The following is a 25,721-nucleotide window of genomic DNA, read 5'->3' on the forward strand; positions in this document are numbered from 1 at the left end:
TTTCAGAGGCAGAAAAAACTTTTTTCTGAAACAGAGTTTCAGAGGCAGGAAAAAAAGCAAAAAAAAAAAAAAAAAGCAAGGCACAGAGCTCACAACCAAGGAACCTGTTGCTAAAATTCACCTCGGGGAACAGCTGATTGGGGATATTCCGGGAGGCCAATCCACCAGCCAATCAGCTTTTTTCTTATTTTCCTCCCCAAAAACTAAGGTGCGTCTTATACTCTGAAAAATACGGTATATCACTTCTCCCATGTTGCGTAGTATTCCAAATCTATTTGTCCTTTCAGTTTAATTGTTAATTTATACATTTCAGCACAGTCAAATATTTTTTTAATTACTAAACCTTCAGAAGGTATGTTTGTATTTCTCCAACATTGCGCGAAAGCTAACTTTGCTGCGGTTATTACATTTAAAATGAAATATATTATTCTTTTATCGTGTTTCCTTTTATCTATCCTTAGGAGAAATAGTTCCGGGATATATTCTATCTGATGTCCTGTTAGTTCCTGTAACCATCTATTTTCTTCCAGTACTTCTTCGTTTCAGGGCACAACCACCATGTATGATATAAGGTACCTTGTTTTTGACCACATTTCCAGCAGTTCGGGCTTAAATCTGGATATATCTTCGCTAGCCTAGAAGGTGCCAAATGCCAGCAATAGAACATTTTATATTGGTTCTCTTTCCATTTTGGCGATTTAGTTGTCTTATAATTTCTATTCCAAATTTTCTCCAATCCTCCAATTCAATACTATGCCCAACATTTTTTGCCCATGCTATCGTAAGTCCCTTCACTCTATCTTCAGCTCTCTCAAATTATAAATTTTTGTTATCAATTTTTCAGCTGGGTCAATCAATAATTTGTCCAAATGTTGCGGCACCATCTCAATTCCATATTCATATCTGCTGCGGGAAATTTTTTTATTTATTTTTTTTTGGATGGGAGAAATCAGAGTTTCTAGCAAAGAACCAAGTTTCAGTTCATGTTAATTCACAGGATTAAATTGCCATTCCACTACCAGATCTTGTGTTGCAGGAGAAGAATGAAATGTCTTGTAGTTGATTAGAATGTTCTCTTCCCAGCATGGCAGGCTTTGCCCACGTGGAGTATAAAAATAAGGTAAATTATCATTTAAAAATAAGACCTTGTTCTCTGCCCCCAAGTATTAATCAACTACTTCCATGAAACTTGCACCACAGGGTATTAAATTAATTGCACAATAATGCCACAATAAATCTATCCAAGTTATGAACTAGGTTCTAGATGCTGCATCAGAATAACAAAGTTGGAAGGGACCTTGGAGGCCGTCTAGTCCAACCCCCTGCTTAGGCAGGAAACCTTATACCTGTAGTAGTCAACCTGGTCCCTACTGCCCACTAGTGGGCATTCCAGCTGTCATGGTGGACGGTAGGGGTTTTGTCTGATACTGAAGCAGTTTCCTTTTTTTTAATTTAATTGACTTTTTAAAAAAAATTCATAGCATTATTTAAAAACATTTTCATTAGGTTTTCATAAAATTCCCCGTGTCAATTTAAATTTCTGAAAATACACTATTTGTATCGCCCATGCATAAGTTTAGTTCATGTTATGTAAGTGAAACGAAATGGCGCTATAGTGCGACCGCAAACAAAAGAGCCTCATCCCAGAATAGCTCGCGCATCTCCCCCCACACCACCCAGCTGTAACAGACAAGCAGAGCGGGTAGCCGGCGCCCCCCCCCCAGATCCAATCCATGATGTGCGAGAGGCATGCGCAGACGACGATACATGGCACATTACTGTGGAACTGGTGGGCAGTTAGAAAATTTTACTACTAACAGAGATACAAAAGTGGGCGGTAGGTATAAAAAGGTTGACTACCCCTGCCCTATACCATTTCAGACAAATGGTTGTCCAATCTCTTCTTAAAAACTTCCAGTGTTGTTTTTATTTTGCCTGTTCACCGCCCTGAGTCCTTCGGGAGAAGGGCGGTATAAAAATTTAAATATTATTATTATTATTATTATTATTATTATTATTATTATTATTATTATTATTATTATTATTATTATTATTATTATTATTATTATTATTATAGGATTATTATAGGATTATTATAGGATGAAACATGTAACAGTAACAGTGATAGATATCAAAATTTGATAAATAAATAAATAGCCACTGTCATTGGGGCACTTGGAACCATGTCCAAGAATTTTATAAGATACATCAACAAATTGCAGCTTCCTGCTATAACACCAGCAGAACTGCAAAAAACTGCGCTACTTAGAACATCGTACATCTTAAGAAGGTACTTGGTTGATACCTAGGATGCTGGCAGCAGCCCAAATCAACCATTAGCACCAGTCAATGGTATTTGGGATGCATTTTTTAATGTTCAGTTGACTGAGTTTCATTTTTAATGAATAAAGTAAATAATTTATTATAAAAAGTTATTATTACAAAAATAATAATAATAACTAATGCCATGGAAGCAAAGATACAAAAAGTCACTGACAATCCAAACTGCCGACTTTGCAATGAGAAAGTTGAAACAGTTTTACACTTAATATGTGAGTGCAGCAAAATCGTGCAAACTGATACAAAGCTAGACATGATTGAGTTGCTAAATTAGCCCACTGGCCATTATGTAAAAAATACACCCTACCTGAATCCAAAAAGTCATGGGGACATAAAGTGGAAAAGGTTGTTGAAACTGAGATGGTGAAGATCTTGTGGGACTTTCAAATACAGACAGATTGTTATTTGGAACACAACACACCAGATATCACGGTTGTTGAGGGCCGAAGTGTACAGTTTATTGACATCGCTGTATCAGGAGACGCCAGAGTCGAAGAAAAAGAACTGGAAAAAATCATGAAATATCGCGACTTGTCCATGGAAGCTACGCGGTTATGGATGAAACATGTGACAGTGATACCCATTGTCATCGGGGCACTTGGTACCATGTCCAAGAATTTTATAAAACACATCAAGAAATTGCAGCTTCCTGCAATAACACCAGAGGCACTGCAAAAAATTGTGCTACTCAGAACATCGTACATCTTAAGAAAGTACTTGGTTGATACCTAGGAGGCTGGCAGCAACCTGTATCAACCATTAGCACCAGTCAATGGTATTTGTGATACATTTTTAAATGTTCAGTTGAAAGAGTTTCATGTTTAATGAATAAAAGAATAATAATAATAATAATTGAATTGCACATATACACACAGAACACCAGCAGATCAGAACCTGGTATTAGAAGTTAAAAACAATTGCTACCAACCTGTCTTCCATTGAGGACCTGTATACTGCAGGAGTCAAAAAGAGGGCTGTGAAAATATCCTGGACATAAACTGTTTCAACTCCTAGCCTCAAAACGATGCTATAGAGCACTGCACACCAGAATAACTAGACACAAGAACAGTTTTTTCCTGAATGCCATCACTCTGCTGAACAAATAATTCCCTCAACACTGTCAAACTAGTTACTAAGTCTGCACTACTATTAATCTTCTCAGCGTTCCCATCACCCATTTCCTTCCACTTATGACTGTATGACTGTAACTTTGTTGCTTGTATTCTTACAATTTATATTGATATTGATTGTTTCCTGATTGCTTATTTGTACCCTATGACTATCATTAAGTATTGTACCTTATAATTCTTGATGAACGTATCTTTTCTTTTATATACACTGAGAGCCTATGCACCAAGACAAATTCCTTGTGTGTCCAATCGCACTTGACTAATAAAAAATTCTATTCTATTCTAATGTATTTCTTACAACCTTAACAGTAGAAATGTACCTATTTTAATTGCCCGCTATTTTCTGGAGTACTAAATGTGTGTATTCCTCAAATATTGTTATGAGGAACACAAAGGCATTAAGGCAGCCTACCCCTCATTGCTTTGGGATACAGTTTTTTTTCCCCTCATAAGTCTTTTGGGGGGTCTGAGTTTTCATTCGCTGTTGTTTCTGCTGTCTCTTGCTGAAAATCTGTACATTTCTGAAAAGCGGCCATATCCTTCTGCATGCTTTCTTCGCTTTCTTCTTCTTTGGCCTCCAATTCTAGGTCCTGCCTTTTCTGATCCTTGGCCTGTTTCCTTAAAATGAGGAGTATAAACACACATGGGATGTAGGACAACCCACGGAGAGCTGATGGCAATCCAAGGTATAACAATCTAGGAAGACAAATTGAACCGCATTAATACAAGGCAATCTCGAGTCACTAAATCCACAACACTATTTCACAGCCAACTGTTGTGGCTGGCCAGCAGCCCGCAGAACTGGCAGCAGATTTGGACAGTGAGGAGGTTAGGGAGGAACATCGGGCAGTCCTGGAGTCTGGGGAAGGCTCTGATGAGGGCTCTGCGTCAGAGGCAGAGATAGGGCCAGGGCTGTATGCCAGTTATCAGCTGCCTTCAGTCAGTGAGGCAGACAAACAGCTGGAGCCTGTTCCCAGTGTGCACATGCGCAGAATTGCCAGATGAAGGGAACAGCTAAAGAACAAGAGTCGACTTGGGAGTAAGGCCACGGGTGGACGATGAATCGCCCTTCCCAGAGGGAATAAAAGAGGACCAAAAGGGGAGTAGAGTTTGCAGGAGACAATTAGTTCACCTAATTGGTTTGTGACTCTCCGAGGCTCCTTGCAAAGTTTTGAAGATATCAGTCCGGCAGCTCTCCAAATCAGATAAGGTCTGTGACTATAAATTCTCCCTTGAAAGACTTTTCTGAAGGTGAATGAGAGGAATTCATTGTTTGTTTAATAAAAGGGGTTTTATCGGGACAAGGAGTCTGCTTCGTGGTTTTTGGGGAAGCCTAGGTCAGAACTCCAACAGATTCCACTTCATTTAAAGACTTTCAGTTTTACTGGCATTCTGTTTCTGTTTTTTCATAGGTGCTACCACTCATTTTTTTTACTTCAGAATTTTCTTTTTTTTTTATTAGTTCACAATATAAAATACAAAAATACGAAAGCAAATAATAGGAAAAATAGGGGAGGGAAAAGAGAAAAGTGTAGAAAAAATAGGGGAAAAAAGGCATTGACTTCCGACTCCGTCTGGTGCAGTAGAATAAAATAGTAACATCAAACCTCAACTTTTTATTTTTACATAATAGTGTAAACCAGCGGTTTCCTATAACAACAGAACTGTTTAATCATTGTGGGGATTGAAGCGTCTTTCCATTTCTGTGCATAAAGTAATCTTGCTGCCATCAACATACCATATTTCCCCAAAAATGAGACCCTGTCTTATAGTTTTTTTGATCCCTGAAATAAGCGCTTGGCCTTATTTTCAGGGAGGTCTTATTATTTTGGGGCGCATGGAGCAAGATGGGGCTCCTCTTGCCATCTTACCTGATTTCCAGCTCTGTCTCCTAACCCTAACCAGAGGAAGTGGGAATCAGCTGTGCATGAAGTTTAATATTTTCGGGGAGGTCTTATTTTCGGGGAGGGCTTATTTTCGGGGAGGGCTTATTTTAGCACATGCGTTCAAAAGCCCGATTAGGCTTATTATCTGGGGAGGTCTTATTTTATGATTCCTCCTAAAGTAGAATAAGGTACAAATTGTCCTTGACCTATGACCACAATTGAACCCAAAATTTCCATTGCTGACCTAGACAGTTGTTGAGTTTTTTCCCCAACAACTTGGGACCTTTCTTTCCACTGTTGTTAAGGAAATCACTGGAGTTGTTAAGTCGGTAACATGGTTGTTAAGTGAATCTGGCTTCCCCATTGATGTTGTTTGTCAGAGTATCACAAAAGACGATCATATGACCCCAGGACAGTGAAACCATCATAAATGCATGCTAGTTGCCAAGCATCTCAATTTTGATCATGTGAACATGGGCTGGCTGCAACGGTCGTAAGTTCAAAAACGGTCATAAATCACTTTTTTTTCAGTATCGTTCTAACTTTGGTCACTAAACAAGTGGTTGTAAGTTGAGGGCTACCTGTACTACAAAGTTCAATCCTGGGCCTTGAACTACTCAATGTATTTATGGATGATTTGTGTAAGAAAAGGTGGAGATACAGTAGTGGCCAAAATTGTGGAAACCTTTTGGGAAAAGTGTATTTTCTAAAACTAGCTAATAACACCACTTTTTTTTGGGGGGGGGGAGTAGTACCATAAAATTACATATCAATGGAAAGATAATTTAATCAAGAATGTAATGCAATAACTTTTATGAAGGATTTGCTATTAGAATAGCAGTTACAGGATAAAGAAGAAAAGTGAAACACATAGAAAAAATGAGATATGCAAAAATTATCACCATGTCAGTTAATCCTTAGTTGGGAAACCTTTAGCATGAATTATGGCCTTACAACGTCTTCCCATGGAGTGAGCCAACTCTTTTAGTTCTGCAGCTGTTCTATTGTGAAACCAAGATTGAATGATGGCTTCTATTGACTGGGTTTTATTGCTGGGTCATTTCTGACTAACAAGTTTCTTTAGTCGGCTCCATAGATTTTTAATTGAGTTAAGGTCTGGACTATTCCAAGGCCATTCTGGCAATGGAATAGGATTATCCTGAAACTCCAAAAAAAGTGGTGTTATTAGCCATTAAACCTCAAAAATACACTTTTCCCAAAATGTTGCCATAATTTTGGCCACTACTGTAATATATTTACCTAGTATTCAGATGATATAAAACTAGAATAATAGAATAGAATAGAATAGAATAGAATAGAATAGAATAGAATAGAATAGAATAGAATAGAATAGAATAGAATAGAATAGAATTCTTTATTGGTCAAGTGTGATTGGATACACAAGGAATTTGTTTTTGGTGCATATGCTCTCAGTGTATATAAAAAGACAAGATACATTCATCAAGAATCATAAGGTACTATATGGAATAACTACATAGAATGCAGTACTATGTAGTACATAGTATTTAGTAATTACATAGTAAAAGAATGTATCTTTTCTTTTATGTACACTGAGAGCTTATGTCCCAAGACAAATCCCTTATGTCCCAAGACAATCACACTTGGCCAATAAAGAATTCTTTCTTTCTGTCTGTCTGTCTGTCTGTCTGTCTGTCTGTCTGTCTGTCTGTCTGTCTGTCTGTCTGTCTGTCTATCTATCTATCTATCTATCTAGAAAAACTATCCAAGAAGACAGAAATAAAATTCAAAATTTTCCTCATGGGTTAGAGAGATGGGCTGAAAGGAGGGACTCATTGAGAGTGCTTTATACAGAAAAAGGAAATCAATAATTTCCTTTTGATATGATGTGGCATGTTGTGATATATGATATGATTACAATAGGAATAGTTTGCTTGGTAACAATATTTGGAAAAACATTCTAGAATAGTAGTTGACTGCAAGCTAAGTAATACGTTTGAGCAGGCCTTGAGGAACTGCTTTGTCTTCATATCACACGAAGAATTGAATGGAATTCTCTGAATTTGGAAAGGAAAAGGGATGTTTCCAAAATATTGTAGAATGGACATCTTTTTTGTTACATCAAATGAGCAACAGACATCTTGTTAAATTAATGTTTCACCTGAAAGAATAAAGACAGTAAGGAATGCTCACCTTAAAGCCTTCCCTAATATATTTGTTTGTCTGTTTTATTAAATTTACATAAATGAGAACCAAAGTACAAATTGGGCCTCTCTCCAAGATTCTGCAGTGTAATCCCTTACAGTGTGAATCTGCAAGAATCTTGCTTTCTAGGTAGCAAGCCTCTGTGGAGGGACTTGACAGAATGATTCAACCAGATTAGACTAGATTCAACAAAGAAAGGAAAGCTTAGATGCAGAAGTAGAGGTGGATTATATGAAAAAACAGTGACAATAATCCAATAGCTGTACCTGTATTTGTCAGTATCGTACATCCGACATGCCCCTATTCCACCACATGTCTTTGTTCCCCATTTCAAACATGCGCTGTCAATCATAGCTCCAAAATAAATTGGTGATGGGATTCCAGCTACAGGGGATATGACATAAAGACAAGAAAAGTCTTTTTCAATTACCAAAATATTTTGCTGTTTGTGATATAAAACTGCTTTCTTGTAGACTATTCTCCTTTTAGATAGGATCTATTAGCATTAGCATTAGGATGCGGTGGCTTAGTGGGTAAGACACTGAGCTTATCGATCAAAAGGTCGGCAGTTCAGCGGTTCGAATCCCTAGTGCCGCGTAATGGGGTGAGCTCCCGTTACTTGACCCAGCTTCTGCCAACCTAGCAGTTCGAAAGCACATAAAAAATGCAAGTAGAAAAATAGGGACCACCTTTGGTGGGAAGGTAACAGTGTTCCATGCGCCTTTGGCATTGAGTCATGCTGGCCACATGACCACAGAGATGTCTTCAGACAGCTCTTTGGCTTTGAAATGGAGATGAGCACCGCCCCCTAGAGTTGGAAATGACTAGCATGTATGTGCGAGGGGAACCTTTACCTTTATTAGTATTAAGAACTAGTTAAGCGTAGTACTTAAGGCACTAGGCTAAAAACCAGGATACTGTGAGTTCTAGTTTTGCCTCAGGCACAAAGCGAACTGGGTGACCTCAGGCCAGAAACTGACTTATTCCTTTCTGTCAAAAACTGACATGCAGACGCTCCAAATCAAGACATCGCAAATTCAGAGCAGATATGCCAAGCGTTATGAACGTAAATAAAACAGTTGGAATTTGGAAGAATTTGAATTTGGAAGAAAGAAGGTGCATTGTTTATTACATTGTTTTAAGTTTTCAGAGAACAATGAGTACTTAAAGCAAATCCTTGCTCTTTCGTTTTCATTCAGGGACAGAAAAAAGTAGATGAGGTGGTAATCTGTGCTGTATACTATCTACTGTCCAATCTTCAAAAAAATTAAAAAATTAAAAATTAAAGAGGATGCTTTTCATTGTATATTAATGAAAGCAGGGGTAGGATTCAGCTGGTTCAGACCGGTTTGGATGAACCGGTAGTTCTAATGATCAGTTGGCTCCATCCACCCGTCCACGCCCTATCCTGCCCTAAATTTCCTTCTTTCTGGCTTAGCTGATTCGTGCAGCACAGCTGATTTCCGCCCCTCCGCTGTTCTACTTACCGGGACTGCCTTAGAAGGTAAGCAACTGAGCGTCAAATTGCTGTAGGATGTTAAACTACAGCAATTTGTTGTTAAACCGGTTGCATCCTACCACTAAATGAAAGTAATACCTACTTTAAATCTCCTTGTCCAAAGGCCATGTATTTTGGAATCACAATCTACTATCATTTCAGAATGAAGCAAGCCTTACTGGATGAAAAGGCAGTAACATGGAAACATGGCTCCGAAATGACAGTAGCATGTAACAAATGCTATTGAATATAAGATTAGCAGTACTCTGAACGTTTCAGAGCATGTGGGACCTTTACAGCACCTGTTTGCAACTCCCCAAAACAGCTGCATCTTTTTTCAGATATCATATAACATAATCTGTTGTGCCTCATCCGCCCCCCTCTCCGCAGCCGGGCCCCTCCCATCTCCTGCTATCTCAGCCAGAGACTGATAGTGCAGACGAATGGCCTGGCATGCCTCCAGCCCCCAGTCCTGGCACCATGCCCGGACAGACTGAGCAAATAAACCTCCCCCACACAGCGTGTGAGCATGATGAGCATGAAGCCAGTCACGAGCTAGAATTGCCGGCAGCTGGGCAGGCAGACGAAGGGTGGAGAGATCCCCGCTTCCGGAGAATGGAGAGGCGACGTCAGCAAAAGGAAGGGAGGGGCAGGCCTGGATAAGTGCTGAGTCATGGAGCCACACCCCATGGCCTATATAAAGGATCTGCTTTCTGGCATTCCGTGAGGCAGGCAAAGTCTAATCTGGTTGCTGAAGTCACACCTTGGATTCCTGCCTGCCCTGAGAACTCTGACAGGACTTTGGCAAAGCTGCAGAGGCTTCGTGGCCACGCTTGATACAGACTTTACAGACCCAGCCGTCAGAGGAGGAGTGGGACACGACATAATCCCAGGTAAGGTACTGTATTTTTTGGAGTATAAGACACACCTTCTTCCCCCCAAAAAGAGGGGGGAAATCTGGGGGCATCTTATACTCCGAATGTAGCCCCACCCAGCTTCTCAAATAGAGGTTTCAGAGGCTGAAAGATGATTCAGAAAAGAAGCTCCAAAACAGAGCTTCAGAAAAGAAGCTCCAAACAGAGCTTCAGTGGCTTTTTTTCTGAAGTTCTGTTTTGGAGGCTTTCAGAGGCAGAAAAAAACTTTTTTCTGAAACAGAGTTTCAGAGGCAGAAAAAAAAAAAAGCAAGGCACAGAGCTCACAACCAAGGAACCTGTTGCTAAAATTCACCTCTGGGAACAGCTGATTGGGGGTATTCCGGGAGGCCAATCTACCTGCCAATCAGCTTTTTTCTTATTTTCCTCCCCAAAAACTAAGGTGTGTCTTATACTCCGAAAAATACGGTATGTTTTTGGTTTGCCCATAATACTATTTAAATGCTTTCATGTGCTCCAAAAAAAACCCTTCTTTCCTTTGAATCCAAAGTTCTACCCAGTCCTTTTGGGTAGCATAATTCAATCCTCACATTTCTGGAAGACCAGAAGCTTTGTCCATCTTACCTTTTCTAATGGACAATTTAGGTTAGCTAAACTGTGAGATGTGATTTGGCTTGTTCGGTTAAATGACACTGAGCCTGTCAGCTGAAGTGTTGACAGTCTGGGTTTGAGACCCGAGCTCGGATGAGCTCCCATTATTTGCTCCAGCTCCTGTCCACATAGTAGTTTGAAAGCATGCAATTGCAAGTAGATTAATAGGTACCACTTTGTTGGGAAGGTAACAGTGTTCTGTGTGCCTTTGATGTAGAGTCATGCAGGCCACATGACCATGGAAATTGTCTTCAGACAACGAGCAATCGTGAACACGACTGACAGGAAAACCTTTACCTTTTAATAGTAAGTACAGAGTACAGAAAAAAAAGAGATGGAAGGGACCATGGAGGTCTTCTAGTCCTTTCCCTCCTCCAGACTGCTGATCCACTGTCCCTATTGAAGCATGATCTCAAAAGACATTTTCGTAGGGTTGCTTCACAAGTTAGTCCCAAGGGTTATGATTTCCTCTTACCTACTCCCTCTGTGGAGTGCCAGCTTAGCACTTAGACTTATATACCACTTCACAGTGCTTTTACAGCCCCCTCTAAGCAGTTTACAGAGCCAGCCTATTGCCCCCAACAATCTGGCTCCTCATTTTACCCAACTCGAAAGGCTGGAAGGCTGAGTCAACCTTAAGTCTGGTGAGATTCGAACTGCCAAATTGCAGGCAGCTGGCAGTCAGCAGAAGTAGCCTGCAGTACTGCACTCTAACCACTGCGCCACTGTGGCTCTCTCTTACCAAAAAGTCTTTCTGTCAGGGAGTGGAGACCAACACCAAATGACTTCTCCTCAGGTTTTAGGGATCTGGAGAACAAGAGCAGTTTTGAGAAATGAATCAGAATATCAATAGCAATAGCACATAGACATATATACCACTTCACAATGCTTTGCAGCCAGGGATGAAATGCTTCCAGTTCGGACCGGATCGTCCAGTTCGGACCGGATCGTCCAATCCGGTAGTGATGCAGTGGGTGATTTGGAGAACCGGTAGCAAAAATCCCTGCTCCCCCTACCCCAGCTGAGCCGCGTGATCATCAGAGGGTTTGTTTTTTTTTACTTTTAAAAGCATTTTTTCTTCCGCCGAAAAAATGCTTTTAAAAGAAAAAAGAAACCTCTGATGATCATGCGGATCAGCTGGGATCACCAGAACTCTTTAAAAGCTTTTTTCCCACTAGTGATCCTAGCTGAGTTGCCTGATCATCAGAACCCTTTAAAAGCATGTTTTGTACAAGCTCTTTGGCCGAAGAGGTTGTAGAAAAAATGCTTTTAAAAGTTTGGAAAAAAAAAAGTTGGCCACGCCCACCCAGTCACATTACCCCTCTCACCAAGCCACGCCCACAGAACCGGTAGTAACAAATTTTACATTTCACCCCTGTTTAAAGCCCTCTCTAAGCTGTTTACAGAGTCAGCCTATTGCCCTCCCAACAATCTGGGTCCTCATTTTTTACTGGCCTCGGAAGGATGGAAGGCTGAGACAATCTTGAGCCAGTCAGGATCGAACGCCTCGCTCTGTGGGCAGAGTTAGCCTGCAACACTGCGCCACCACTGCTCATATATTGGTTGGAAAAAACCAGAGTTGCCTGCACAATTAAGCTCCACTTTTTGTGGATAAGCCACAATAGAGATTGGAAGAATGAACAACACACATCCTTGAGCTTGCATAGTTTTTTTTTTTCTCCCTGTGCCCCATTTTTCTACTGCTGGCCAGAAAAGCCCACTGACCAACCAGGAACATGCAAAATCTCCACTGCTTGCATAAACCATTTTTTCTCCTAAACTGGCAGATTCTTTCACTGACCTGCCAAAAGATGCCCTAAACCAGGGGTCTCCAACCTTGGCAACTTTAAGCCTGGTGGACTTCAACTCGCAGAATTCCCCAGCCAGCAAAACTGGCTGGGGAATTCTGGGAGTTGAAGTCCGCCAGGCTTAAAGTTGCCAAGGTTGGAGACCCCTGCCCTAAACTGTACCTTTCATCCATGGGCTAAAACGTTAGATTCATTTTTCTAACCCAAACACAGAGCAGAATACAGAATAAACACTGAATACAGCATACAAAATAAAGAATATCTGAGTTGGAAAGGACCCTGGAGGTCTTCTAGTCCAACCCTCTGCTCAAGCAGAAAACCCTACACCCTTCCGGACAAAGGGTTGTCCAATCTCTTCTTAGAAATCGCCCGTGTTGGAGCACCCACAGCTTCTGGAGGCAAGCTGTTCCACTGATTGATTGCTCTCACTCAGAGAAAATATTCCCCTTAATTCTAGCAATTTGAGACTAGATTTTTAAACAGGCTTTGCCCTTCCTCTTCTTACCTTATGAGAACCATGTAACCTGGCATGGCTCCAAATGAATAAATCAAACAGCAGATTAAGGATAAAATTAAGAAATAATGCAGCATTGTGTCACATGTCTTCCCTCTGTTGCATTGTCCTGGCAGCGCCGAACCATTTCCCAATAGAAATCCTGGTGCTGAAATGCAGGAACAGTTTGTAAGGACCTGTCAAAATATCAGCAGAAACAATTTAAGGTTGCTTTGTGAGTAGCTTGCTCTTAATCCCCAGTGGAGATTGTTGCTGGCATTATAGTCTCAACTATACCAACACTCTCCAATTTTTTTTACTACCGGTTCTGTGGGTTTGGCTTGGTGGGCGTGGCAGGGGAAGGATACTGCAAAATCCCCATTCCATCCCCACTCCTGGGGGAAGGATATTGCAAAATCTTCATTCCCACCCCACTCTGGGGCCAGCCAGAGGTGGCATTTGCCGGTTCTCCGAACTACTGAAAATTTCCGCTACCGGTTCTCCAGAACCTGTCAGAACCTGCTGGGTTTCACCCCTGCTCTCACATCACTGGCAGGGCAGAGCCCCACATTCCTGTTGCTAAGCAAGACAGTTGTTAAGTGAGTGTCGCCCCATTTTACAGCCATCCTTGACAGTTGTTAAGTGAATCTGACTTCCCCATTGACTTGGTTGTAAGAATGTCATAAAAAGTGATCGCATGATCCCAGGACATTGCAACTGTCATAAACATGAGTCAGTTGCCGAGTGCCTGAATTTTAATCGTGTGACCATGAGGATGCTGCAACAGTCGTGTGAAAAATGGTCGTAAGTCACTATTTTCAATGCTCTTGTAACTTCAAATGGTCACTAAATGAATACCCTGTTCCCCCCAAAATAAGACATCCCCTGATAATAAGCCCCATCGGGCTTTTGAGTGCATGGCAAAAAGACCAAGCGCTTATTTCAGGGTTCAAAAAAATATAAGTCAGGATCTTATTTTTGGGAAAACATGGTAGTTGTAAGTCGGGGACTACTTCAAATGGTCACTAAATGAATAACAAAATGATAACAAAAAAGAAGGAAAAATGGGAAGAATGCAAGGAAGGAAAAAGAAGGAAAGAGGGGAAGGAGAAAGAAAGGAGAATGAAGAGGGAAGGAAAAAGAAGGAAAGAAGGAAGGAAGGAAGGAAGGAAGGAAGGAAGGAAGGAAGGAAGGAAGGAAGGAAGGAAGGAGTGAGGGAGGGTCTAAGGGAAGTCCTGCCTTAGCGCTTGGCCACCAAAGGTGGCCCCAACACGAGTGATTTGAGCTGGCCATGCCCACCCTGGCCACACCCTGGATGGCCATGCCTACCCCCACACCAGCACCCCGAGGTCAAACACAACCCTGATGCGGCCCTTAAGGAAATTGAGTTTGACACCCCTACTATAGGAGAAGAGCAGATCATCCCAAAGATAGCAAGGGTTCAATCCATACAGAACTTTGGAGGTCACTATCAACATCTTGAATTGGGTCTGGATGTCTACCAGCAACCAGTACTGCTTCTTCAGCACAAGTGTTATTCTATTCAGCTGGCACTTTCTTAATTTCTCACAGAATACGTCCACTCTCTTTGAGAATCCCCTGTTACTGCTCTTCATCAGACCTTTGCCCCAGGGAATCTTAAGAATATTCTAAAGGCTGCTCACCCAAGCTCTCACTAACAGAAACTGCGCCAAACACCTTGTATGCAGGGATGGGCTGCTGGGGGTTCTCAGGGGTTTGGGAGAACCTCTAACTAAGATTCTGTGCAGTTTGGAGAACTCCCAAATCCCACTCCTGACCGGCCTCGCCCACCCCGCCCTGCCCATTCCAGGAGCCCCCATGCTGCCTATTTTGGATGCAGGTAAGTGCAGGACGTATGCGGAGGCTCGGGGAGGGCAAAAAACAGGCCTACCGGAAGTTCAGGAAGGCTGGAAATGGGCCCATTTCTGGCCTCCAGAGGGCCTCCGGAGCCTGGGGAGGCCATTTCCTCCCTCCCAGAGGCTCGAGAAAAGCCTCTGGAGCCTGGGGAGGGCAAAAATGCCCCCTTCCCCCACCGTGGTGCAGGAGGCCCACTAGGCCACGCCCACCATGGCCACACCCACCCAGCAACCAGGTAGAGGACCCCTTGCTAAAAAATTTTGCGTTGTATACATATTGTATCCAAAGTAAGGGCATTACTGGTAAGCTACAGCCATTTGTGTTGGTTGAGGCTGCCTGAAATCCATTGTATGCCTTACTGTGTTTTTCCCAGTTCCATTGTATACGCCACACCCAGCAAGGCATGATGAAACATAAGTAATGCCGTTCTCCCCGCAAACAGGGTCCCAAGTCTTTGTAGAGCAATTGCAGTGACGGTTACAGTCAGCATACAAGTATGCATCTGTGTAGGACAGTTCTTCTATCCTGAAAAACATGCACAAAGTTGAACCGGAACGCAACGTGCAATCAAAGAGAAGAACCTCTTGGCAATGACAAGCTTGGTGGCTTTGCTCAGTGCCAGCTTCACAGATCTGTTTTGATGACGATTTAACGAATTGTAATATGAAATTAAGCAAATCCATATCAGATTGGATGATCCACTTTGTGGAAGACTTATCTTTCAACTTGAATAGGGTAATTCAGCCGACTGGTCGACATTCAATAATTCATCTTGATTGTTTGAATTAGAACGTCAAATCAGTCAGAGGTGGTATTCACTTATTTTCCCTACTGGTTTGCAAATGGACCTTGGAGTACTCATTTCTAAAGATCTAAGCGCCAGAGCCCTCTGTAACAACATTGCCAAAAAGGCACTAAGAGTTATTAATCTAATCTTGCGTAGCTTCTTCTCTGGTAATATTGTACTACTAACTAGAGCATACAAAACATTTGCTAGACCAATCCTTGAATACAGCTCATCTGTCTGGAACCCACACTGTATATCGGACATAAATACAATTGAGAGAGTCCAGAGATATTTCACAAGAAGAGTCCTCCATTCGTCTGCTCACAATAAAATGCCTTATGCCACCAGACTCCAAATTTTGGGTTTAGACAACTTAGAACTATGCAGACCTCAATCTGACTTAAGCATAGTACATAAAATTATCTACCACAATGTCCTACCTGTAAATGACTACTTCAGCTTCAACCACAAGAATACACGAGCAAATAAAAGATATAAACTCAAGGTAAACTGCTCCAAACTCGATTGCAGAAAATATGACTTCAGTAATAGAGTGGTCAATGCCTGGAATGCACTACCTGACTCTGTAGTTTCTTCCCCAAACCCCCAAAACTTTAAGCTTAAACTGTCTACTGTTGACCTCACCCCGTTCCTAAGGGGTCTGTAAGGGGCGTGCATAAGCGCACCAGCATGCCTACCATCCCTGTCCTAATATTCCTTTTTACTTACTCTTTTCATGTATCCAGATTATGTTTATACTTTCACTTGTTATTTTATATACGATTGACAAATAAAAAATAATTTTTTTTAAAAAAATCCTCTAGTGCTTGAAGAAGACACGGTTTGTTCCTTTTCAAATTCACGAATGAAACAAATTGTTATTGACCAATAACTCCAAATTCTCAACATTATTGGCTCCTGTGAAGCAACCTTGAATAAAAGTTGGATTAGCTACGTACCCTTCATAAGAGACACTTAAACCAGCAACAGAACTGTTCTTGCAGAACATAGCAAAAGCGGAGAAATAGATGAGATATTCAATCAAGGAACTCCAAAACCCTATGTGGGCAGCTTGATATGTGTTTATCTTGAACTTCTTCATCATCAGGCCTCCAAAAAAATATCCAGCACATATGATTGGTAAATTGTAGACACCTAGAATAAGAGACAGCGGAAACCAGGTTTTTGGATTCCCTCAAGACCTTCTCGCCCGTTTTTTTTGACTCCCTTGTTGACATTCACACTCAGCCACCCGCATTGCCACACACATCTATTCGGTTTTACCTATGTAGAAAATGGCGTCCGATGCAGAGATTCCATACTGCTGTTCCAAGTATTTGGGCATAAAAGTAATCATCCCGATCCAAGCGCTGAATTGAAATACGGTAATGCAAAGGAAAAGCATGTAAACCCGATTGTGAGCTAGACTCTTCAGGTAAGGAACAAAATCTGGAAACCAAACCAAAGAAAAGGATCTCAGCTTCTTTGCGGTCTTTGGTTCCAATGGAATTTTTGCTTCCTACACCTTCTATATATATATATATATAGGAATCAGTTTGGTCTAGTGCAGTGGTGGGATTCAAGTAATTTAACAACCGGTTCTCTGCCCTAATGATTTTTTCCAACAACCAGTTTCCCCAACTGCTCAGAAAGTTAACAACCGGTTCTCCCGAAGTGATGTGAACAGGCTGAATCCCACCACTGGTCTAGTGGTTAAAGCAACAGGCTAGAAACCAGGAGACCATTAGTTCACATCAGAGGTGAAATCTAAATTTTGTTTGCTACCGGTTCTATGGGCGTGGCTTGGTGGTGGGGTCATGTGACTGAGTGGGCATGGCTACGTAACCATGTGACTGGGAGAATCAAAAGACAGAAACTCACTAACCATGTCCTGCTGGAGCAGGGTTGGACTAGACGACCTCCAGGTTCCTTCCAGCCCTGGATTATCCTCTGAAGCTGTGTCTAGTGCCAGGTTAGTTGTCCTTCCTTCCTCTCCTTTTTCTTTCTTTCCTTCCTTCCTTCCTTCCTTCCTTCCCTCCCTCCCTCTTTTTCCTTCTTTCTCTTTCTTTCTTTCTTTCTTTCTTTCTTTCTTTCTTTCTTTCTTTCTTTCTTTCTTTCTCTTTCTCACTCTCTCAAAAACGAAAAAAACCCCACACCCTCTTTTTGCCTAGCATGCTTCAGGGAAGCCTGCTGGGAGCAAAAACAGACTCCCCCACCCCCGTAAAAAATAGGCTCCAACGAACGAGTGCCACAGCTGTGATCCTTGGAGCCTTTTTTTACCTTTTAAAAGCATTTTTTTAACAACCTATTCAGGCAATAGGTTGTAAAAAATGCTTTTAAAAGGTAAAAAAAGGCTCCAAGGATCACAGCTGTGGTGCGCGGTTGTCAAAACCTTTTTTTTAACCTTTTAAAAACAGGAAGTAATGACACCCAGGTGGGTGGGCGGAGCCTCACGCTACCATTGCTATCGGTTCTCCAAACCACCTGCCATAATCGCTACCGGATCGCCCAAACTGGTCCGAACCGGGAGGATTTCACCCCTGGTTCACATCAATTTATTATTAAATTATTTAAAGTGTTTCGGTCAAGAAAAGCCCATCATCCATGTGGAAATAAAAGTATTTATGTTTCTCCCCGCCCACACACACTTAATTCCACTTCTGAATTTCGTGCTTGATATGGAAAAGAATATAACTTTAACTTTGGGTTTCCTAAATTAAATTGCTAGAACTTCATAAGAATGACTTGTTCTTATTATTATTATGGGAAAGCAAAAAGCTGTGATTTGATATTAATGCCCTATTCTACTACAACAGAGAGAGTCGGAAGTCAGTGCTTTTTCTTTTCTTTTCTTTTCTTTTCTTTTCTTTTCTTTTCTTTTCTTTTTTTTTCTTTACTTTACTTTACTTTTCTTTTCCCTACATTTCTTCATTTCTCTATCGCCCTTCCCCTCCCCTTTGACTGCTCTTTTATTTACTTTTGTATTTTGCATTTTATAATATTTCATAATCTAATAAAAATGTTTGGGGGAAAAAGAAAAGGAAAGGCCATCATCTTCAGTTGTTTTTTTTAAAAACCAAAAACTTTGATCCACTGTTGTATATTTGTTATTGACTGGGATTTGAAGGATTATGTGTTTGGGGGGTTTGTTTGTTTGTTTGTTTGTTTGTTTGTTTTGCTCACCCTTGGAAAGTTCGCGTAGTTTTATTTTAGCCTGGCTGGTGTTTTCTGCTTGTAGGAGGGATTTGTTTCTCTTGGCTGTTACATCCGCATTGTTTTCTTCCCCTTCTTTGATCAGAGTCTTGGGCAAGAAGCAGAAAGGGATTGCAACAAGGAAATTTGCAAAGGCACATACTAGAACTCCCAGCCACCAAGCACCAACCCAACGGGCATCCATGAGGTTTATCATCACCTCCTCTGGTGAAAAAGAAAGATTAAGAGTCATTTGTTAGGCTTAGGGGTTGTGTGGGGTACATTTATAGGGAGAGGGAAGGTAGAGGCAATGGAGAGAGAGCGGTTACCAATGTCTTCATTCTTTATGAATTTTTATCTTCAGCAAAGAGCTCCCACTTTTTAAATATTTACTCAGCTTTCTTTTTGCTTTTAAGCCATTTTTGTGAGTACTGCTTCTCTGCAAATGTGTTAGAGCAGGGATGTCCAAACTTGGCCCCTTGAAGAGTGGTGGACTTCAACTCCCAGAATTCTCCAGCCAGCAACTTGCTCATATTTATAGCTCATGCTGGCTGGGGAATTCTGGGAGTTGAAGTCCACCACTCTTCAAGCAGCCAAGTTTGGACACCCCTGTGTTAGAGGAAAGGTGGCCCCTGGAATATGGGAAAGCTAGCACCAGGCTGGGAAACTTCCAGTTGTGTGAACTTCAGCTTCCAGAATTCTCAGCAAAGGCCAAACTGGTTGGGGAGTTCTGGGAGTTGAAGTCCATCCATCTGGAAGTTGCTAAGAATGAGAAACTTGGCTCTGTGTTTCCCAGTTCTGTGTTTGGCTCTATACTTAACTTGGTTAACGTGATCATGGCATCAGAGGAAATAAATTGTTTCTTGCAGAAATTTATGCCGTTCAATAAAATCTGGTCAGAAAAAGTGCTACTGGCATTGACTAATACTGATTCCCTTCTGCAATAGCTCTGTACTATGAGAGACACAGAGAGACAGACAGAGAGAGAGACAGAGAGAGACATGGACAGATGACTGGACAAATGGATCGATAGATAGATAGATAATAGATAGATGATTAGATAGATAGATAGATAGATAGATAGATAGATAGATAGATAGATAGATAGATAGATAGATAGAAAGATAGATAGATAATAGATAGATAGATAGATAGATAGATAGATAGATAGATAGATAGATAGATAGATAGATAATAGATAGATAGATAGAAAGATAGATAATAGATAGATAGATAGATAGATAGATAGATAGATAGATAATAGATGATTAGATGGATAGATAGATAGATAGATAGATAGATAGATAGATAGATAGATAGATAATAGATAGATAGATAGATAGATAGATAGATAGATAGATAGAAAGATAGATAATAGATAGATAGATAGATAGATAGATAGATAGATAGATAGATAGATAGATAGATAGATAGATAGATAGATAGATAGATAGATAGATAGATGATTAGATAGATAGATAGATAGATAGATAGATAGATAGATAGGTAGGTAGGTAGGTAGGTAGGTAGGTAGGTAGGTAGGTAGGTAGGTAGATAGACAGACAGACAGACAGACAGACAGACAGACACAATATATGTAGTTATGTAGCTTTTTCATATATCAGAGTGATGCTGCTCTCCAGATGTTTAGGAGAACATCAACTCTTATCATTTCTAGCCAACATGGAATAAATTAGGTTTGGGGTTCAAAATATCAGTAAAGCCAATGTGGAAGGTCAAAATCAACCATTTACAGTATCATGACATCACTGTCCAAGGTCAGTGATGGATCCAGGATGACTCATGTTGACCCTAATAATCAGGCCGCTACATTTCCATTCACGACAAAGCAAAGTGAAAATAGTCACTGTTAACAACTGGTTTTAAAGACACTAACCCTCCCAAATTGGACATGTCAGAATGGCATGCATGGAATTCGTTTTTCTGGGATTGACGCTTACAGATTTTGCTGACCAATTGTCTTACCCAGGTTTATGAATCCAATATCCACGTACAACTGGGCACAATAGGAGCCAATCATTAAACCAAGTAAAGGCCCTAAGACAGTTGCTATTTGTAGACAGCCTAAAGGAGTGGAAAAGATTCAGACATGTTAAAAGAGTTAATTGCATTCATCTACATAAGCAGCCAAGCTGGCACTGCAATGTCAGAACACATTTTTCTGCGTTCTAACAAAGTATCTCGGTGGCGCAGTGGTTAGAGTGCAGTACTGCAGGCCACTTCTGCTGACTGCTGGTTGCCTGCAATTTGGCAGTTCAAATCCCATCAGGCTCAAGGCTGACTCAGCCTTCCATCCTTCTGAGGTCGGTAAAATGAGGACCCAGATTGTTGGAGGCAATAGGCTGACTCTGTAAAACCGCTTAGAGAGGGCTCTAAAAGCACTATAAAGCGGTATATAAGTCTAAGTGCTATTGCTATCTAGATACCACAGCTACTCAGATAATGTTGTGACTCGTCCTCCCTCCTCTCCTCAGCGGGGCTCCTCCCGTCTCCAACCGGGCCTTTTATCAGACTCCGAGTCTGATAATGAAGATGAACGGCCTGTCATGCCTCCAGCCCCCGGCCCTGGCCCCATGCCCGGAGAGGATTCCAGGAGTGGGAGGACAAACCCAATAAACCTCACTCGTACAGCGTGTGTTCCTTTGGCTCAGCCGTCAGAGCAGGAAGGCAGCCAGGTGCTGGAATTACTCGGCCTTACTCCCTCTGACCCCTCCCTTTCCCAGAAGCTGCCAGCAGATCCAGCTGAAGACAATTCAGATTGGGAGGACCCTTGCTTCTGGAGATCTGAGAGGCGACGCCAGCAGAAGGAGGGGTGGGGCAGGCCTGGATAAATGCTGAGTCATGGAGCTACACCCCACAGCCTATATAAAGGACCTGCTTTTGGCATTCCAACCTTGAGTCAAGCAAAGTCTTATCGAGTTTGCTGATACCGGACCCTATCGCTGAAGTCACAACTTGGACTCCTGCCTGCCCTGATTAACCTCAAAGGAACTTGGCAAGCTGCAGAGGCTTCATTGGCAAGTTTGTCACGGACTTCCTTGACTCGTTCGTCGGAGTGTGGGGGGTGGGTGGGACATGACAGGTAATTGTGTGCTGCTCGAAGGAACAGCAGACATTTAACTAGGTTAGTGGCTGACTGGATTATATATGATACTGAATTCTGTAAATTCATTAATGTAATTGCACATAGTCCTTGAGTTATGTCCATTCATTTAGTGACTGTACAGATAGCCCTTCTACTTAAAACAGTTCCTTTACTGATAGTTCAAAGTTACAGTGGCACTGAAAAAAAGTGACTTATGACCATTTTTCACACTTATGACTTTTGCAGCCTCCCTATGGTCACATGATTTACATTCGGATGTTTGACAACTGGTTCATATTTATGATGGCTGCAATGTCCCGGGGTCACGTGATCCCCTCTTGCGATCTTCTGACAAGCAAAGTCAGCTCCATTCACTCTTCTCCCTTGGAGCTCTCAGGTTGCCTTAATGGTGACACTGACTCCCATGCTTCCCCCTCTGATTCAGCTGCTGGAGGAGACGGCGGCTAACAGGCTACAACAGTGTTGCCATGACTGAGACTTACAATTTCCTTCCAGCTTCCCCATTTGACGTTGCTTATTGGGAGCGGCAGGAAGTCAAATTCAGAATCCCGTGAGGTCCTGCTTAATGACCCACAATTATTGCTTAACAACGGCAATGGGGATTATTGGGGTTGTTGTCGCTAAGACGTCGTGGGTTATGACTGCATCACTTAACAATGGAAATTCCAACTCCAACTGCCATCATAACTCAAGGGCTATCTGTATAAATAAATTGTATTTCCTTCTGAGCACTGTGATGGCACTGGAAATCTACTACTTAGCTAAAGTGAAAAATCCCAGCATCCTTTGTTGGCTGAGACAGCTGGGAGTTATGATACATTTCTTCCTCCTCGGTTATAAAAGCCTTTTTTTTAAAAAAAGGTTTTTAAAAAATATGATATGTGGACACTTGCAGGCTTACCTATGTAGAATGGAGAATTTTCTGATCTTGCAAAATCTTCTACGTAGGAGATGCCTAAAGGCGTGATGGGAGTTTCACCTATTCCTCGTATTATGTTTCCTATCAGCACAGATACCCACATCAAAGATCCTTCTTGTTCCTCACATTCTAAAAAGGGCAAGAATAAGCGGAAACAATAAATCGAAAACTCCGTGAGGAGGATGTTCATAGAAGTAAAGCTGTTGATGCTTTTCATTGATCAGTGAGGAAATAGATATGCATCAGCCACAAAAATTATCTGTGAATATTGTTTGCACAGTATATTCTACTTTCCTTCTTCGGTGTACAAGGGAACAGAGATAGTCCTTGATTTACAACAATTTGTTTACCGGCTGTTCAAAATTACCACAGCAATGAAAAAAGCAATGCATGATTGTTTTTCACACTTATGACTGTTGTGGCATCCCCATGATCAAAATTCAGATACTTAGCAACTGATCCATCTTTATGACGGTTCTAGTATCCCGACATCATGCCGTTGTCTTTTGTGACCTTCTGACAAGCAAAATCAATGGGGAAACCATATTCATTTAAAAACCGCGTTACTAACTTAACAACTGCAGTGATTCACTTTACAACGGTGACAAGAAAGGTCATAAAATGGGGCAAAATTCACTTAACATATGCCTCACTTAGCAACAGAAATTTTGGGCTCCATTGTGGTCGTAAGTTGAAGACTACCTGCTACTATTGGCTTCCTTGCTAACGATGGCATGAATGGCCATTCTGGCTACTATTGTCAGGCACAAAGAATGAGGACCATATGTTAAGTTTCAGTTAAGAAGATTTATTGATCAAGCCTACACACAAGAATCTAGTCAACTAACGGTCAGCACTAAAATGGCACTAGTGTTAACTAAGTTCAAGAGGGGCTGGACTTGGAACATTTGTGGACACGCAATGATTTTAGGCTGAGCTCTCTCTTGACTCTGCCCCCGGGCTCTGCTTTACTTCTCCTACAGTTATTGGCTGACTTGCTATGATGTCACAAAGGATCCAAGAAACCTAATGATAACAACTGTCAAACTCAACTGGACTAATGTTAATTAATGCTATAAAGCATTAAACACTATCTGAACATTATATAAAACACTATAAAAAAGATGTTGAGACTCTAGAAAGAGTGCAGAGAAGAGCAACCAAGACGATTAGGGGACTGGAGGCTAAAATATACAATGAACGGTTGCAGGAACTGGGCATGGCTAGTCTAGTGAAGAGAAGGACCAGGGGAGACATGATAGCAGTCTTCCAATATTTGAGGGGCTGCCACAGAGAGGAGAGGGTCAAGCTATCTTACAAAGCACCTGAAGGCCAGACAAGGAATAACGGATGGAAAGTGAATAAGGAGAGATTCAACCTGGAAATAAGGAGAAATTTTCTGACAGGGAGAGCAATCCACCCATGGAATAGAAGTTTCCTTCAGAAGTTGTGGGAGCTTCATCACTGGAAGCTTTCAAAAAGAGACTGGGCTGCCATCTGTCAGAAATGGCGTAGGGTCTGCTTGGGCAGTAGGTTTTTTTTTTAATTTGCATTTATATCCCACCCTTCTCAGAAGATTCAGGGTGGCTTACACTATGTTAGCAATAGTCTTCATCCTATTTGTATATTTATATACAAAGTCAACTTATTGCCCCCAACAATCTGGGTCCTCAACAATCTGGGTTGGACTAGATCATCTACAAGGTCTCTTCCAACTCTCTTAATCTGTAATTATCAGTCAAAGAGGCTTGTTTACGCTTTAGTTGCTCTGATCTCCTTCTACCACTGAGACAGGGAAGTAATGTCGAGGAAGCTAAACGGACCAAAAGGGGAACTTTACCTTTTGAAGGTAACAAGGGAGATTGGGACACGTCACTTTGATTTGCAAGGCAAACTGCCATACTTGAAGAAGCATTTTCAGAAGAGGAAGCAGTGGTTTCATACTGGTACCTGTCAATCAAAATAAATTGTTTTAAAAAATAGCACTAGGGTATGTTCATTTTTCTGCGTGGGTAGGGGAGTCCATGGGCAAGTTTTAGTAGTGAAATTCAGGGTATCATCTATTCATCCATCTATTCAACAGAATCACACTTAAAATCCATGAAGATTGATTTAGCGGTGGTCCTGCAAGAGACTTAAGATTTTTTAAGGGAGCACAGATGTCCACAGAGAACAAATACGAAGTACTCAACATATATCATTCTGCATTTTTTGCATACAGTGATATTAAGTTGAGTTATAACATCATCACTTGCATTGGATACTTTTGGGTGAATGTGTTATCAGTCTGTAAAAGGAAATATTGATACTTAACTGCTTGGATATATTTGACTTTCTGATCCTATCTCCTGTGAAATATTTACTGAATTATTTATTCCTCCAAAGGTTTTATTTACAAAATTAGCAACCCAGAACAAGAATGAATGGAGATCATCAGTTTTGGGGATGTGAGAGAAAGAGGAGGAGACGAGAAACAATGCATTTCAATGACATGACACAGACCACATAGCTGACATACATGCAACTCAGTGGTAGGTTTCAAATTTTTTTACTACCGGTTCTGTGGGTGTGGCTTGGTGGGTGTGGCATGGCTTGGTGGGCGTGGCTTGGTGGGCGTGGCAGAGGAAGGATACCGTAAAATCTTCATTCCCTCCCCACTCCAGGGGAAGGATACTAGAAAATCTCCATTCCCAACCCATTCCAGGGAAAAGATATTGTAAAATCTCCATTCCGTCCCCAATCCAGGGGAAGGATACTGGAAAATCCCCATTTCCTCCTGATCAGCTGGGATTTAGGAGGCAGAGAATAGATGTGGTGCGGGGCCAGTCAGAATTTTTACTACGGGTTCTCCGAACGACTCAAAATTTCCGCTACTGGTTTTCCAGAACTGGTCAGAACCTGCTGAAACCCACCTCTGATGCAACAGATATCTACTGTTAAATATAGCTAAATAGCT

At 41.4% G+C, this 25,721-nt stretch overlaps 1 protein-coding gene and 1 long non-coding RNA gene across 3 annotated transcripts in view; one reads left to right on the plus strand and one right to left on the minus strand.

The window, feature by feature from the left end:
- Positions 1 to 2,724: 2,724 nt before the first annotated feature.
- The window catches only part of LOC131202410 (solute carrier organic anion transporter family member 1A2-like), a 39,484-nt gene continuing 16,487 nt past the window's right edge, over positions 2,725 to 25,721 (minus strand). Inside the window, exons 5-15 of the mRNA XM_058191358.1 lie at positions 24,606 to 24,715; positions 22,748 to 22,894; positions 20,706 to 20,804; positions 18,711 to 18,944; positions 16,812 to 16,976; positions 16,487 to 16,682; positions 15,100 to 15,265; positions 12,875 to 13,059; positions 11,304 to 11,368; positions 7,807 to 7,924; positions 2,725 to 4,166 (exon numbers count right to left, since the gene is read on the minus strand). Of these exons, the coding sequence (XP_058047341.1) occupies positions 3,917 to 4,166; positions 7,807 to 7,924; positions 11,304 to 11,368; positions 12,875 to 13,059; positions 15,100 to 15,265; positions 16,487 to 16,682; positions 16,812 to 16,976; positions 18,711 to 18,944; positions 20,706 to 20,804; positions 22,748 to 22,894; positions 24,606 to 24,715 (1,735 nt within the window). The 3' untranslated portion in view covers positions 2,725 to 3,916. The remainder of the gene's footprint in view (positions 4,167 to 7,806; positions 7,925 to 11,303; positions 11,369 to 12,874; positions 13,060 to 15,099; positions 15,266 to 16,486; positions 16,683 to 16,811; positions 16,977 to 18,710; positions 18,945 to 20,705; positions 20,805 to 22,747; positions 22,895 to 24,605; positions 24,716 to 25,721) is intronic.
- LOC131202411 (uncharacterized) overlaps positions 9,782 to 25,721 on the plus strand; it is a 38,257-nt gene continuing 22,317 nt past the window's right edge. Inside the window, exons 1-2 of one of the 2 annotated variants that reach the window (XR_009156146.1) lie at positions 9,782 to 9,931; positions 10,779 to 10,867. This is a non-coding gene — a long non-coding RNA (uncharacterized LOC131202411). The remainder of the gene's footprint in view (positions 9,932 to 10,778; positions 10,868 to 25,721) is intronic. The other variant, XR_009156147.1, reaches the window with a different exon arrangement.

This window comes from Ahaetulla prasina, chromosome 7, assembly GCF_028640845.1.
Source record: "Ahaetulla prasina isolate Xishuangbanna chromosome 7, ASM2864084v1, whole genome shotgun sequence".
Taxonomy (NCBI): Eukaryota; Metazoa; Chordata; class Lepidosauria; order Squamata; family Colubridae; genus Ahaetulla; species Ahaetulla prasina.